Consider the following 16,949-nt stretch of genomic DNA (forward strand, 5'->3'; position numbering starts at 1 on the left):
AGAGAACCACTTAAGTCATGAAAGTTGGATACCTATGGAGTACATTTAGTTCTCAGAACAATCACTGGCTCCCTCCCCAGTGATTAAGAGAGACTAGACTCTTTGCACTCAGGGAGAGAGCTCAGCATGGACTAGTACCTGGAGCCCATGGTCTAAACTGGGCCCTGCTTCTACAGCTCATGATTCAAAGAACTCCAGTTAGATCGGCCTGTGTGTAAAACAGGAGCAGAAACAGAAGCCACGTGACAAGACTATTGGAATGGCCACATGAGACATGGGCAAAGTATTTCCAGTAGTGCCCGAGACAGAAAAATCACTCAATGAGTAGAAGCCCTTGGGGTACAAGCATGGCTGCGTTGTGAGGAGTCTCTACCTGCTGTGAGCTGCGACTCAATTCACTCTATGATACAACTATGCTGCCTCTACTAACAGGTGAGCTGGGCCCGCTGAGCCCGCTGACAGGTGCTTTCTGAAAGGAGCAATCCGTTTCTCTTAGCTGCTCTATTTTTATTACTTGTCTGGCTTTTGTTTTATCTACTGACCTATTTTCTTTGCGTTAAGTGCATATTTCCTATGAAAAATTTAAAGGTCTGTACCTTTTAGTGGTTCATTTGGAAACTGTAGCCTTTGGTAGCCTGCTATATTCTATGTACTTGAGAATATCTGTTAATTCCTTAATATGGGCAGGGAATCACTCCTTCCACTTCCTGTTGCCTGCCTCCCCGCTCTCCATACTCATTTGTTACATGATTCTTAGCGTTTACTTTTATATCTTTTTTAATTTTTTTTTTTTTTTTTGGTGGTACTGGGGTTCCTGGAAGCCCTTCTGCCTCGGGGCTACACTCCCAGACCTATTTTTACATTTTTATTTGGAAACAGGGTCTCCTAAACTAGCGCACGCGCGGCTGGCTTCGAACCTGCACGATCCTCCTGTCTCTGCCTCCCAAGCGCGGGGATTACAAGCGTGCGCCACCACGCCCGGCCTAATCTTTTTAAATTTTTAATGATGCATAGTAATTGTGCACATTTATGGGGCCTAGAGTGACATTTAATACATATATAAAATGTGTAAGAATCAGATAAGGACAACTGGTATAACAATAACCTCACATGTCATTTTTTTTGTTCTGGGAACATTAAAAAAACAAAAACAAATCCACTAGCTATTTTGAAATTTTTTATTAGTTGGGGGCAACCATAACTATTGTAGAGTGCTATAGAAGATGAGAAGATTAGATTCAGCCGCTTGATGGCACCTAGCAGCAATTAACTCCTTTTCACTGTTGCATAGTAGTCCATCGTGCACATATCCAAATTACTTTTCCATAGACTGTAACAGGGGTGCTTTTAGATAGGTGTTTCCACTTGGGGATTATGAATAACACACCTGTACATGTTTTTTGTGCACATATGAAGGCATTTCTGTTTAGGAGTCCCCGTCTTCAGGAGTCTTCCAAGCTCCACTCGGAGGCGGGCGTATTGGGCACACAGAGCTATGGGGTTGAATCATGTCCCTCCAACACAACCTAGAACGCGATCTCACTTAGAAATAGGGCTGTAATAGACTAAGAACGAGGTCAGGCTGGAGGAGGGTGGGTGCTTAATTTCGTATGACTGATGGGCACTGAGACATGCACACAGAAAAGATATGGCGGAGGCTCCGGGGGAAGAGGCCGTGTCACCGTCGCCTGGGAGGCCGAGGTGGAGAGGTGCGTATGCAGTAAAGAAGCACCTTGGGATGTCCAGGGCACCTGGTACAGGAAGAGGCCGACGAGGACCATTTATCCCATACAAGAGGCTTCGGAGGAAGCACAGCCCTGCTGGCGCTTTCACTTCAGACTTCAAGCCTCCAGAACTGCACCACCTGTCACGCTAAGTCAGTCTGGGGTTCTTTGCTGTGGAAGCCCCGGGAAACTAATACACAGCATCCGCCCTCCCGGGTATTTGTTACAGGTCATGTATTCCCTGTGGAGAGTGTTTTAGTAATTTTCTCTCTCCTGAGATGATGAGATTATCAGAGGTGCAGGTCAAAGGACACCGGAGGCAACCTTGACTCTCTGAGTCTCTCGCATCCCCCATGCAAACCTCATCTGCCTTCTTGTTGGAAAATCCTGCTTCCCAAATGGCCTGCCATCCAGCTGCTGGCTCTCCACCTCCTGGGCTCCGTCCTATGGGGAACAGCGATGGGGGGTCAGCCCTCCTCGCATCTCAGCCAGAGCATGTCATCCCTGCGCCCCAAAGCTTGTTCAGCCTCCACCCATTGACTCAAGAGTGGCAGCCCACGCCCTTGTGGTGGCTGCGGCTTCCTGTTATCTCTGGGTCCACATCTCCTCCCTGCCACTCACTCAGCCGCAGCCACACCAGGCTCCTGCTGCCCCTTGGCAATGCCAATCACGCTGCCACCCCGGGACCTTTGCCTGAGCTGGCTCTGACGAAATGGTCTCCCCACAGCAACCTGGCTCCCTGCTGATGTGCTTTGAGTCCCCCTGACCTCAGGCAAGCCAGCACTGGCCGCCGTGGAGAGCAGCTGCCTCCCTGGGGCTGGCCCTGCTGACCCCGCGGTCGGCCATCAGTCATCTTCATCTTCCTTCTCTCTGGAACCCTCAGAGGCTTCTGACATCCTGCAGGTGCGATGTTTTACTACATTCCCCACTCTGATTTGCTTCCCTGCTGGAACGCAGGCTTCAAGACACCTAGTGTCTCTGGCCACTGGGAATCCCAAGCGCCACAGAGGGCCCAGCACATAGTAGGTCCTCCACGAGTACCTGCCAAACGACGGAGGATAGCTCCATTCCTACTCGCCTGAGCTTCTGCAGGACTTGTGATAGTGCTGAGCAGCGGCAGGTTCCCAGGTGTGGGTTTTCAAAAGGAAAGGATGAAACCCCAGAAGCTGGTCTGTTCCTCTCCTCTGCCCTCAGCTTCCTCTTCCTACCCTGCTTTCTCTGCCTGCACAGTGTAGGTTGTGTCCTTGCAGCAATGATGCGAAATGACCTACACACCTGGCTGCTAACTGTGCATGTGCCGGCTAGGCGGCCGAGCAGCTCAGCCCCACCAGGCACCACTGGGCCCACACGGGGGGCTATGACAGCGAGTGGACGCAGCTCCAGGGTGCTCCCCTTGGCTTTTGGGCCTGCCAGGATGTGGGCCCGGGAGGTTCCAGGGCAGCTCACGCCAGTGGCCAGGGAGCTAAGTCCCCAGGTGGGAGGCAAGGGAGGCCAGGAGCTGTTAAACAGGCGAGACCTTCTCCTGGGCTGGAGTCTGCGGAGGGAGGAACAGTGTGTTTCTCTGCAGCCCAGAACCCTGGGTCTGGACTCAACTCCGCACTAACCAGCCTTTACCTCGGCTTCCTTACCGCTAAAATAGCATCTCTGAAATAGCTCTTTCTTTGAGTGCATTGAGGTCTAAATGAAAGATTAATTTCATGAAGTTTAATGACATTAAAAACACACATGTCAAGTGGAACAGAATCCACCTGGCACCAGCTCATTGATTCTCTGGTTTCCTCATGACCTGTGGGCCATTGGCCAAGGAGCATGTGGCTGCTTTGGGCACCCCCCTGACCTCTGCCGTGTTGTTCTAGAGCCCCGTGTTCATGGCGAAAGAAGAACCGAACACTGTCACCACGATGGTAAGCACGCAGTTTGAATTTTCAAGGGAGCTCTAATTTTACATATTCAGTCCCGCTGTTCTCATAAACATCCAAATATCAAAAATTCCAGTGTTTTTGGCACCCAGACAGTCTTCCAGACTGTTGCTTGAAGCCAGATGCAGAGCAAAATCCCATTATCGGAACAGGCGCAATAATTCTAGACTTGGAAAAGACTCCTGCTGTGACGGCCCTCCCTGCAGCACCCAGCACATAGGCGCCCCGAGGAAGGGCTGTGAGCTGCAACCAGGACCCGATGGAGGCTAAGCGTCCAGAGAACCTGGAGGTCTAGAGGAACAGGAGGCTTTAGGGTCCAGGGCTCAGCAGGGAACCTAGTGACTGGCAGGCATTGGACCTGCAGGGACGAAGCCCTGGAGAAGAGCTCCAGGTTCTTCTTGCCAGGTAAGATGAGATCTCCTCACTAGGCAAGGTGAGGCTCAGGTGCAGAACACATACGTGAGATGTGCCAGGGACATGAGCTTTAACATGAGGATACAACTAGTCAGTTGTTCTACAGCCTGGTTCCTGCCTTGAGGGGAAGCCATGGCATCAGCCATCTTGAAGACTTCTAACTCAGCCAGGCATGATGGCACACGCTTATAATCCCAGCATTCGGGAGCCATGCTGAGAGGAGGACTGCAGTTCGCGGCCAGCCTCAGGTACTAGTGAGGCCCTCTGCAACTCAGTGAGACTCTGTTTCAAAATAAAGAATAAAAAATAGGGGCTGGGGGTGTAGCTCGAAAGTAGAATGCTCCTGGGTTCCATCCCAGTACCGCAAAAAAAAAAAAAAAAAAAAAAAAAAAGACTTCTAAGTCAGGTAACTTCAGGGTTTTTAAGAGGATCAGGAAACTAGAACTGGATCCTAACTTCAGCAGCCGGGTGCTCCATAGATTTATTTTAAAAGAAAAACTGCAGAGAGGAGGTGAAGATCACTCCTAGGGTGCTGGGAAGCGGTGCCGACAGCTGTTCTTGTCCTACCCAAACATCTCCTCATGAAAGGGTCCAGAGGTCTCAGAGCCCCAACTGAGTCATCTCTTAACAACTGCAATGAGATGAAGGCCGCGGGGTCAGATGTCACAACAGGATCACCACAGGACATCGGAGGTATAAATATAGCTTGCCGTCTTCTGTCTCGAGACCTCAGAGCATCCATCCTTTCTTCTAAACTCCGATCTGAGCCCAGCAGTCTTAGCCTTCCACACTGTAGGCAGGAATCATGGTGGTATGTAGCAGGCTCTGGGCAGCCCAAGCCTACTGCTCCGGTGTGAGGCCCTCCTAACACAGCTCAGAATAGAGTGACATGGAAACCCAGCCCTTTCTACTGGCCAAGCTTTGAGCCATGCTCAAGGCTCCCCAGCTACGGAGGCACCCTACATCCTAACAGTGGTGGGGCAGGTTGCTGGGACAGGGTTCTGCCTCCGAACCCCCTTCCCTAATGTATGAGCCACAGGAAATCTCTCAGGGACCTCAGAGGATGCTTCAAGGATGGGGGAGGCGATGAGCTGCCCTCAGATGACCCGCCTGAATACCGGCTTCCCTCCTAAGACTTAACTATAGGCAGAGGGACGGAAAAGGATTCAGATGTTTTCATTGAGACTCACAATGTTAGTTTTCAATCTGTCTGTGGCTGCTTCAGAGCAGAAGAGACCAGTGACGGTTCCTAAGTGAGATCGCAGGCTTACAGGGACAAAAGGGTCCTGAATACACTGGAAAAAATAACCACAGTCTTTGCCCTCCTGCTGCCTGGTTCTCCCATCCTCAAATTCGTGGAAATTCTATCTTGCCCCAAGGTACTGGTAGAACATAGGCCTTGGTTTCTTCTCTAAGCTTTATTATTACATTAACATAAGATTCTACTTGGGAAAAAAAAGAAGCTGTAAGCGGAGCTATAAGTATTTTTTCAAAGACCTACACTTAAAATGAGGGGAAAAGAGACAGGTGTTTCTGCTGCACGGTGGCAGATGCGTTCCAGTAAAAGTTCACAGTCTACAAAATTTTGCAGTATATAAACCAAATTCATGGGGAAAATCGGGTTCCAGCCAGACCATTCAATAATCTGTGCTGCTCTGGAACTGGAAGGCTAAAAAAACTAAAAAATATTAGCATACTTAAGAAAACAACAACAAAAACAATAATCATAATAAGAATGCTACAACTACTGGATTCGACCTTAAAAACAATAGCAGTGAAGGCAGCTGATGAAAGGCAGAGCGGGGCTGCTGAGCTGCAGGGTCAGGACAACACATGAACAGAGTGATGAAACAGCACGCGGCTGGCCATGCCGAGACAAGAGGAAGAGAAGCAAGCCGCCTGGTACACAGAACCGGGTCCCGGCAGCCTCTGCCTGCACCTGGGCCAGTGCACTCCACGATCGGGGTGGGGACTTGCTCCCACAGATCTGTACCACACAGCAGGCCCCTCATATCCTCAGGTTCTGCATCTGCAGATTCAACTACCCCCACACGAAAATATTCAGAAGCAAAATCTGTGTTGTGCTAAACATGTACAGAGAGCTTGCGATTACTCCCTCAACAATACAGCTATGGACATAGCACTGACGTTGTACTGGGTATTACAAATACTCTAGAGATTATGTAAAGTATATGGGAGCCGGGCGTGGTGGCGCATGCTTGGGAGGCTGAGACAGGAGGATCGCGCAGGTTCGAAGCCAGCCTCGACTACTTAGTGAGGCTCTCAGCAACTTAGTGAGACCCTGTTTCCAAATAAAATATAAAAAAGGCCTGGAAGTATAGCCCAGAGGTAGAAAGCCTCTGGGTTCCACTCCCAGTACCACCAAAAAAAAAAAAAAAAAAAGTTAAAAAAAAAATAGTATATGGGAGGATGTGATAGACTATATGTCCTGGAATCAAATCCTCATGGAAACTGAAGGATGACTCTCTGGCCAAGATCAGACATGAGCCGAGGCCACTTCTGTGTCCTACTGACATCATCTCTACGCCTGCTGACCACCTGAGTTCATTGTGCACATGACAGCTGCACCACCTTCTTCTAGACGTCCCCACCACAGCCAGGGAACCCATAAACTGGACGGTAATGGCCAGACACACGTGGAAGGCACGTACAGATGTGCAGACGCTGCGCTGACCGTGCAGGGAGGACGCGGGGAAGCAGGATGCGCGTTATATGCAAGACGTGCACCATTTGGGGTGGTCAGGGACAGATGAGTAAGTCAACGCGAAATCTTTGTCAGAAGAGCAGGAGGTGCATGGCCAACTCGACAATCCAGATGTTGTAGCCAGAACACCCCTGGCTGCTGAAGTAGGAAGCAATTTTATGGTCCCCCACAGGGGCAATAAACTGCTTGGATTCAGAATTGCCTCTCCTGGGAAATCCCAGGCAAGTCCCCTGAGCTCCGTGTAGCTGTTTTATCTACGACAGAGGTAATAATACTGATGATCGTCTCCCCTGCTGAGGAATAGCTGGAGCAGTGAGCGTAAAACTCTGAGCGGCATGGATACCTTGCAGCCCGTGCCTTCCTCCCTCTGCCCGAGTCTGAGGCAGCTCCGCAGTGGGATCACCAGGGGCTTTCTGCCTTGCTCTTTTGCTGCCAGGCCCAGGGTGGGCACTCTTCACAAAAGTCCCCTGAGCGAATGAATGATGTCTCCCGAAATCACCTGGGACAATTCTTTCTTCACTCTTTTTGGTCTTCATGATACCACGATGGTAGCAGAGCTGGCGATGGGACCTGGGCTTTCCTGACAAGGACACCTGCCTCTGACAAGGCGGGCATCTCCCCAAGGCCACTCAGCTAACTGGAGCATGCCAGCCCGAGAACTCTGTGTGCTCCAACACAGAAAGTGCCACGGTGTGCCCGCAGAGCCCGGGCAGCAAGGCACTGCTAAATCTGCTCACAACCCGCACACGCTAGAGACGTATTTCAACAAAACTTCTGACTCTGACACCTCAGTGTTTCTTGCACTTGAAATCCCATTAGCTCGACACGCCTACAAAATACTCCTATGTGAGACAAGATGTGGTTATTTTTAAGCTGCATTTCAAACCGTTATGTGTGGGGAGATGTATTTTTGGAGCGCTGACTTTAATTGTGCACCTGCAGCGATGAAGTCACGATGCTCGTGGCACCAATTCCGGAAGGTACGAACCCCCAGGGGGGCCCAGCCTCGTCCTTATTTGCCAGTGGAAGTGGTGTAGCCAAACCCGCTTGCACAGGCTGTAGTCCAGTCTCCACTTTCTATGGTCAAACCAGGTGACAGAGGTGGTGTACACATGCAGAGGGGTAGCTGGCCAGGTCCTAGCTATTAAAGCAGCAACTTCATACTCTTAAGAGCGGGTACAAAGATTTTCTTGAGAGGAGACATCAGGGTGGATAATATATATCACTGAAGAGAAAAATCCTCTTAGAGACAAATGTGCTTTCCACATTGAAGTCAGTCTGCGGGCCAGTCAGAGTTCTGCAGACAGATGTGTGAAGGCCAGCGTGGTGCTCCCTAGGGCAGATCTCCCACGGAGAAAGGACAAATGCAGCAGGGAAGGTGGCCAGGGAGTGAGGACTACCCCCATGACGAAGCCTGAGGCATGGCCTGCCAAAGATACCATCTGCGTTTCAGCCTGGTGCCCAGCCACGTCCTCTGTGTGCTGGCCCTGTTGCCCATACTGTTCTGGGCACTGGAGGATGAGCCAGCAGGACACCGGGCCCCGCTCGCACCAAGATTACACTTGAAGGGGCTCAGAGAAAACCCAAGGAGCTGGGCGGGCTGGTGCACGCTTGTCATCCCAATACTTGGGAGACTAAGACAGGAGGAGCATAGGTTCGCGGCCGGCCTCGGCTGCTTAGTGAGGCCCTTTGCAACTTAGTGAGACCCTGTTTCAAAATAAAGAATAAAAGGAAAATAGTCTGGGGTTGTACCTTGGAGGTAGAGTGCCCCTGGGTTCCATCCCCAGTACTGCAAAAAGAAAAAAAAAAAAAAATCCAAGAAAACAAGTGAGGAATAATCAGAGAGGGCTGCGCCATGCAGGGACCAGAGGGGCTCAGGCTCCAGGGCCCAGCTGGGGTTGTGTTCAAAGGGCAACCGGAAGCTCAAGGGGGCACTCAGCAGGCGAACGAGGTGGTCTGGCAAATGCTTTAGAAACACGTGCTACCCAGTTTTACTGCTCAGCAAACCCTTGAGTGTTCAGAAGCCTCGTTTCTCTGATGAGGGCAACTGAGATTCAGAGACACCAGATAATTGTCCCAGAAGTCTTAAAATCCAGAAACATCAACCATGACACCTTTGCTGCCAAACTCCTGTCCAACCTGCTGGTGGAATTCCCATGGGGGGGGGTGCCTCCACCTCCTCCCATAAGTTCAGGATTAACACAGCCTTTCAGATTTTGACAGAAAGCATGAATAAACATGAAGCCTTTTTTAAAATGCAGATAATTTCATTTCTAGAGAAGGCATTCAAGGTATCAGATGACAGCCCCTCATCCATACATGAAACCATCCCACACGCCCAGGGCATCGAGCCTGTGTGGGCCTGACTGTTATTTCTTTAGAGGTCTGGAGTCTATCCAAGGGTGCCTGGGGCCCTCGGGGCTTAAAACTGGCCAAACTCTGAGAGTTCTGTGTTCATCGTCTTGTAAAACACAAGGGTTTTGGGGTTTTTTTTTTTGGGGGGGGGGGTTGATTGTTTTGTTTTTTCAGTTTTCAACTGTACACACCCAAATGTTTCTTAACAGCCAAGTTTTAGAGTGATTCTAAACCAATCTTTGGGTAAAGTCAATTCTGGGGTCCAGGGTCGGAGAGCAAAAGCTCAATTTGGATGCCTCCCCCCCCGGTCTTAGGAAGGGACCTGGGCTGCTCAGGTCCAGCTCCCATCACAATGGTGACACCTTGCACGTTAACGGTGACCACTGGGGAATGAGGAGCCCAGTCTGCCATTCGTAAGCCATGAGCTTGAGTGCAGCCTTGAAGGGAGGACCACCTCCCTCCCTAGAGAGGCAGTGGATTTGTGCAAAGGGCTTGGGAACCACACTCAGTTACAGTGTCTGGGGAAAGAGAAGTAAAACCTGGCACTGTTGGAGAACCACCCAGGACAGATCAGCTGCTAAACTGAGAAGGGCTAGACCAGCAGGAGCCGGGGTGGGAGAAAAGGCATTGAGATGAATTGGTAAAATCGCTTCTCCCTCAAGAGGTCAGTGTCTTAGTAGAACCTGTGCACACATCAGGTCACAGGACAATGAGGAAAGAAGGCTACGGGTGGAATTAAGGTCATGAGAGGTAGAGAGATGATCCTGGGTCCTCGGGAGGGCCCGATGTAATCCAGAGGGTCCCTAAAAGTGAAAGAGGGAAGAGAAACCCAGAGAGAGAACAGTATGAGAAGGGCTTGGCCCACCAAGGCTGGCTCGGAAGATAGAAAGATCCAGGAGCCAGGAGTGGGGAGACCTTCCGGTGCTGGAAAAGAGAAAGAAATGGAGCCTCCTACAGCCTCCAGAAGGAAGCAGCCCTGCTCACGCCTTGAGTGAGCCCAGAGAGGCCTCTTTTCTTACACCAGAACTGTAAGAAAACGAATGCGTGTTGTCTCAAGAGGCCAAGTTCAGGCTACGTTGTTACAGCAGTGACAAGAAACTCATACCAGGAGTCAGCAGGGATTTCCCGTGCTTGCCAAAGGAACCTGCTTGAGAAAAGGCCTGAAGTCAAGGATTGTGTGGTGTGTAGAGTGTGCTGGAGGAGTCTCTTGAGAGGGAGATGTGACAGCAACAAGGGTCAAGGTCACAGCGCCCTGCAGTCGAAGGGAAGGCCAGACGCAATGAACCCAGCCTCAAGAACACTCAAGGATTTGACCTGGGGGAACCTTCCAGGCCACAGGATGGGCTGTGAGAGGTGGGCATGGTGAGATAAGAAGAAATCAGCAGAGAGGCAAGAGAAGAAAGGAATGCCACCCCTTCCTGTGTCACATCTTTTCCATGCCCACATCCATGCCCACGGGCTCTTCTTGCCCTACTCCCCCCCTTCGAGACAGAGGGCATGTGTAGGGGACGTGCTCAAGAGGTAGAGGCTGACCTACAAGGGTCCAGGTACCCACGACCTAACTTTTACTAACGCCATCTTGAAGAAGACACATCCTCTCTTGGTCTGGTGCTCTCTGGACAATCAGGGCCCTCCCTTGTGGTGAGAATTGGGCTAAAGCATTTTAAATGCCCTACACAGTGCCCAATCCATGCTCAGTGAAGCTGGCTGTCTATGACCAGAGCCACCAGCGATGCATCCTCGGGGCTGGTACCTGGATGTTGAGTCTCCCTCGATGGGCTCCCAGTCCGTAGCGCTTCACCGTGGAGGCATGGAGCTGGAAGTCTGTGATTTTTAAGGTTTCCAGACCAAGAGGTGGGCAACCTGGGGAGAACAAGGGACAAGGCCTGTTAGAACCAAGGACAGTCACGAAAAAAAAAAAAAAATGAGCTCCAAATTTTCTTTTCTTTTTTTTTTTTTTTTTTTTTTTTGGTGGTACTGGTGTTCCTGGAAGCCCTTCTACCTCCGAGATACACTCCCATGGGCTACACTCCCAGACCTATTTTTTAACTTTTTTATGTGGAAACAGGGTCTCTTAAGCCAGCAAGGCTGGCTCCAAACCAGCGCGATCCTCCTGTCTCTGCCTCCCAAGCGTGGGGATTACAAGCGTGCGCCACCACGCCCAGCTGAGCTCCAAATTTTCTAAAGGTGGCCAGCCACCTGCTCTCCCTTTCTCTGCTGAACTCCCAGGCGGCAGCAGCCCCCCACACCCAGGGTTTATGAACAGACACGGTCAATGCAACTGGCAACAGGCAGCCAGTCCTTTCATCAGCACCTGCTTTCTGGTAGTTAGGCCACAGAATTCCTTCTCCATTGCCATCTTCCTGCCTCCCGAGGCTGTTCCCAATTAAGGGCCCTTCCACAGTGTGACTCAGTCAGGAAGCGGCATTGGGTAGAGACTGTGGCACAATCCCGTGGTTGACTTGTGCAAGTTAATCACAACCTGTTGATTTTGCTTCAGCAACTCTGGCCCATGCACTGTGCGTGCTAATGAGCAGAGCTCTAGAAATAGGACGAATCTATTGTTTTCTGTTCTTGGCAAAACTGATAACTTTGAGATGAGCTACTAAGCACAGTTTGCACCTAGAAAAAACACAAAAGGGCCCTCAGTGTCGTCCAAGCGAGTCAGCTCATTTTCCGGAGGCAGAAGAGCGCTAACAGCCCCTGGGGTTGGAGCACAGGCCTCCCAGGCCTGGGCGCTGTTCTCACGCACCTTCCCACCAACCTGCCACCAGGCTGGAATGTATCAGAGGAACTCCTTAACATCTGGCTTGGAGAAAGAAAATAAGACTTCCCGAGTAGAGGTGAACAGAATCTATCTCTACCGTCAATACTAGACAACCCCAAAAGTAAGGGGCAAACATCAACAGTCTTATGGGTCATTGCTGAAAAGGAAATGTCCCAGGATCCCAGGATATCCCAGGGGACATGGGTGTTTTCATCTAGGGAGAGCCCCCCACAGGAAAAAGCTAGTGGTCTCGGGGGGTTGGAGGAGCCTTGTGAGATGACAGCCACCAGATGCTGCAGTGGAGGAGCTCAGTGCTCTGGTACCCAAGACACCCTCCAGTCCTTCTGTGAGTTCTTAAAAGAGGAAACTGAAGCTTGAGACCTGAGCTGAGCCACAGCCTGGCCCCCAGAGCCCAGCCCCAGGCTGCCCAACCCTGCCACACTGCTTAGGCCCCACAATCCTCCTCTGTTGCTGTCCACCCACTAGACACTGAGTGCGGACGGGTGGCCTCCGGCGAGCATGCTGCTCTGCATGGACTGTGAGAGGGTCTTGCAGCTGGGGAGGGCATGCAAGTGGGGAGCAGTGAGCAAAGGCAACTCAGAAACCCACACGGCCCACCTCCAACAGCCAAGCAAAGGAAGGAAGGCATGGGGTGCATAGCAGGGAGAAGGTACAGGCCATGTCAGGGGAGCAGGGCAGGCGGGGTGAGGCGGCAAGACGGAGAACACTGCAGATCTCCTACCTAAAAGACCAAGAAAAGTCTGGGTCAGAAAGGGCCATCGGGGCCCAGGGCTACCGTTAGCAAGACAGGAGCCAGAGCACACAACGCAAAACTCCAAGAATGAGATGGTGGAGAGGGGGTGAGCAGAAGGTGGAGACCTCCCAGGGCTGGCCATCACAGTGGACATGGCCTGTACTTGGCCCGTGTTGACCTTGGCTTTGGACAGGCCTCTCCACACGCCTGTCCCGTGCACTGTGTAGGTTGTGACCTTGGCATCTGTCCTCCTGGCCTTGCTGACAGCATCGTGAGTCCCGGTGAACAGGCAGGCAGCTGCTGAGTCCCGTCCCATCTGGGTGGTGAATGGGGACTCCATACTCCAGGCAGCCAGAGACTCTGGACGTGGGACATGCAGCTGGAAACGGCCTCACAGTTGGTCCCTTCTCCTGGAAGCCCAGGGTCTGGAGGCTTCTGCTACCTGATGGCAAGAGCTTGTGAGGCCGTGTCCTGCCCCATCCCTCTTCCACCTCCATGATCCCAGCTTGGTCAGCCACCATTGGTTTCTCACAACCAAAGGACCCTGGCTGACCATGGGCAGCACCTTTGTCTTGGCCTTTGGAGGACATGGTGTCCCCTCAGCGTGTTTCTCCCATGCAGCCATGTTCCGAGGTGGGGCTTTGGGAAGCGGTTGGACCCTGAGGACTCTGGGCTCTTCTGTGAGCTAATTTGCCCATGGATTCAGAGCTGACTGGCCTGCTGGGAGGTTGGCGGGAGTGGGTCCCCGGAGGGCACATCCTTGGGTACTGTCTTGTTCCTGGCCCCTTCCTCTATCTCTGCTTCCCAGCTTCCAGGAGGAGGGCACCTTTCCTCCAGGGCACCCTTCCATCGGGATGTTCTGTCCCCCACAAGCCCCGGAACAATGGAGCCGCCGACCCTGGCCCAAGGCCTATGAAACTGTGAGTCAAAAGAAACCTTCCCTCCTTTGCACTGTTTTTCTCAGCTATTCTGAAGCAGCAACAAAAAGATGACGCGTGTGGACCTTCTTCTGGTGCTGCAGCGGCCCACCTTCCGTCTCGGGGCCAGCAGCCCGAAGCTCTGACACTGAGCCAGGCGACAATCCCACACCCTCCTACTACAAAAGGGCTGGGAGCCTACGCCCAGGTCCCCAGCAGGACGAAGGACACCTTTGGGTGCTGCATGCCTCTCGGCTCTTCCACCCAGTGGTCACCAGCATGCACCAGAGGCCCTGGTCATAATTTAGAGCAAGACTGACCACCAGGTTCATTGGCCAGCCAGGGACCCTGGACACCAGGGTGTCCTTTGACTGTCCCTTGGCACCTTGCTCTGGCTTCTGCCCTCAGCCCCTAGGCTGGAGTTGTTGCTCTGCCGCTCCAGCTCCCCAGCGCTCTCAACCCTTCCTGCCCAGGTGTCCTCAGCTTGTCCCCTGGTCTCCCCTGCCTCGCTGCACAGCATCCTCAGGGACAGCCAGCCTCCACGGAGCGGCCCCTCCGCTGGCCTGATATCAAGCTGGCTCGGGTGGGCCTGCGGCCAATTCCTTCAGTCCTGGGAATCGCCTCGGTCATCTCCACTCTGAGTTCAGACCCCCAGGGGACAGGGTGTTTCTGACCCAGACGGGGAGCAAGACACTGGATCTGTCCCTCCAGATCCCGGAGCTCACCGCAGACGTGTGACATTCCCACATCACCAAGCATCAGAAATCCCAAAAGGGCCTGGCACCTTTTAGACGAGCTGCTTCAGCGCCACACTGAAAGCGTCACAGCCCAGCCACCAGGTCCTTCCTCTTAGCAAAGAACAGAGCAGGTGGTGAATTCCATCACTTCACCGAGCTCGGCAGTGAAGTCATTTATACAGTCAGGTAGGCAGACAGGTGCACAGAGACAGCCAGCCAGGTGGACAGATAATTTCACAGCTATAATATACACATATACATATATTATATACGTATAATTTACTAGCTCACCAAAACAATAATTGCATCGCAAAGCATTCCCTCCAGAAAAAGAAAACACCTCATATGTATATGAATATTTTAACTCAGAAAGAAAGTACCTGAATAAAATTACATATTCATTACAACTGCTTACCTGTTGACATATGGAGCCTCTGCCACATCCTCCCATCTAGATACACAAGTTGGGAAAAGAAAGTGCCCACAGGTGGGTGTTTTGCAGGTACCTGTCTAATATCAACTCCAGACATCAAGGCCTGACCTCTCGCAGGAGCTAGGCATCCTGTGCTTACAACAAATGCGAGTTTGCCTGCAGCCAGCAGCTCTGGCAGCAGCCACGTCTGATATACATCCACTCCTGTCCACTCTTATAACAGGGTCGCAGCAGAAACCAGAAAATCCACTCCCTCCATCCAGAGAACAACTGGCAGGCCGCACATCTGGTGGGAAGCCCAGATAAATACTTGGCCAGCTCACAGACACCATCTTCCATGAGTCCAGCACTGTGACACTGAGGGGTTTTTATCCCTTATTAGAAGATGCTATCTTTAGATCATCTTGTTTGGTTTGGAAAGCTTTTCTGTGGTCCATGACATTAAAGACAGCAAGAGATGGCTCCACACTGAGAGGACACCATGTCCTCCAAAAGCCAAGACAAAGGTGCTGCCCGTGGTCAGCGAGGGTCCTTTGGTTGTAAGAAACCAATGGTGGCTGACCAAGCTGGGATCGTGGTGGCAGAAGGATGGGGCAGGACACGGCCTCGCAAACTCTTGCCATCAGGTAGCAGAAGCCTCCAGACCCAGGAGGTCCACCTGCCAGGAGAAGGGACCAACTGTGAGGCTGTTTCCAGCTTCATATTCCATGTCCAGAGTCCCTGGCTGCTTGGAGAGTGGAGTCCCATTCACTACCCAGATGGGACGGGACTCAGCAGCCACCTGCCTGCCCACCGGGACTCACGGTGCTGTCAGCAAGGCCAGGAGGACAGATGCCAAGGTCACAACCTACACAGTGCACGGGACAGGCATGTGGAGAGGCCTATCCAATGCCACAGGCCAAGTGCAGGTCATGTCCACCATGATGGCCAGCCCCGGGAGGTCTCCACCTCCTGCTCACCCCCTCTCCATCCGTCTCATTCTTGGAGTTATGCATTGTGTGTTCTGGCTCCTGTCTTACTCACGGTGGCCCTGGGCCCTGATGACCCTTTCTGACCCAGCCTTTTCTTGGTCTTTTTGGTAGGAGATCTGCAATACGCTTCCTCTTGCCGCCCTGCCCCACCTGGCCCTGTTCCCCTGACATGGCCTGTGCCTTCTCCCCTGCCATCATCCCACCACACCTTTGTTTATTTGTCCTTCTCTCTTCTCTTCTCTTCTCTCCTCTCCTCCTCTCCTCTCTTCTCTCTTTTCCTCTCTCTCTCTCTCTCTCTCTCTCTCTCTCTCTCTCTCTCTCTCTCTCTCTCTGTGATCCCAGCTGAGTGGAACCTTTTACTCTCCTGCAGCACGGCACTGTCACCCTAGGTCATCCCTAAGAGAGTCCTCCCTTCCTTGCTCTTGATCCACACACACTGACATCCCCGCCTGGTCTGCTAGACACCCCCAGTACCACCAACGCATGCACATGAAGTTTCAACTCAAGCCCCGCTCCGGGCCAGGTCCACACCAGCCCAGCGGGGCTCCCAGTGCTGCGGCATCCCACCTGTCTCCACTGCCTGTGTGGAGTCTGCCCTGGGCTTTAGCCACCTCCTGGGCCTCCGTGTTCTGTCCCCACATGCTCAGGGCACGGGGACAGTATGATCTTCACTCGGGAAGTTTCTAGTTTCATCAGCACTCCCTTCTTTATTTTTTCCTTCCCTAGCTCTCTTCCCACCACATAGCCGCTTTACACTGACTTTGCCTCGTTTCCAGAACAAACGTCAACTGCCTTTGAGTCACACGGGGCACCGGGATCCCCAGTGCAGGGAGCCGCAGGGCTCAGCAGAGGCTGCCTGCTGAGCTGGCGGGAGTTCTTCGCCTTACCACACCACGTTATAAAATTTATAAACACTAGAGGCGTAATGGGGTTTAAGCACAAACTCTCTGCCTTGCTCCTTTATGCAAAGATCAGACAGGCAAAAATCCCAGGTCAGAACTGTGCGCTCCCCGGCAGAGTTTCTAACTCAGCCTTCGTATTGAAAGTGTGACAGGAAGGTGTCCATCTCCAAAGAAGGCTTTTCTATACTCACGATAGGACAGTGAGAGCCAGAAAGTTACACTTTGATGTAAAATCCTAAACTCATTCGAAATACAGAGTACTGAAATGTCCGTAATAGATGCTTAATGCTGGTGAATTCCAGCATTTTTCAACCTGATTTGTTTTCCTCCT

At 52.0% G+C, this 16,949-nt stretch overlaps 1 protein-coding gene across 1 annotated transcript in view; it reads right to left on the reverse strand.

Annotated features, from left to right (window-relative positions):
* Nucleotides 1-16,949, reverse strand: part of CPXM2 (carboxypeptidase X, M14 family member 2) — a gene marked incomplete at both ends in the record, with an annotated part of 142,766 nt that overhangs the window by 99,883 nt on the left and 25,934 nt on the right. Inside the window, one exon of the mRNA XM_080694879.1 lies at nt 10,891-11,000. Coding sequence (XP_080551005.1) covers nt 10,891-11,000 — 110 coding nt within the window. The remainder of the gene's footprint in view (nt 1-10,890; nt 11,001-16,949) is intronic.

This window comes from Muscardinus avellanarius, assembly GCF_963383645.1.
Source record: "Muscardinus avellanarius genome assembly, chromosome: 4".
In the NCBI taxonomy this organism is placed as follows: Eukaryota; Metazoa; Chordata; class Mammalia; order Rodentia; family Gliridae; genus Muscardinus; species Muscardinus avellanarius.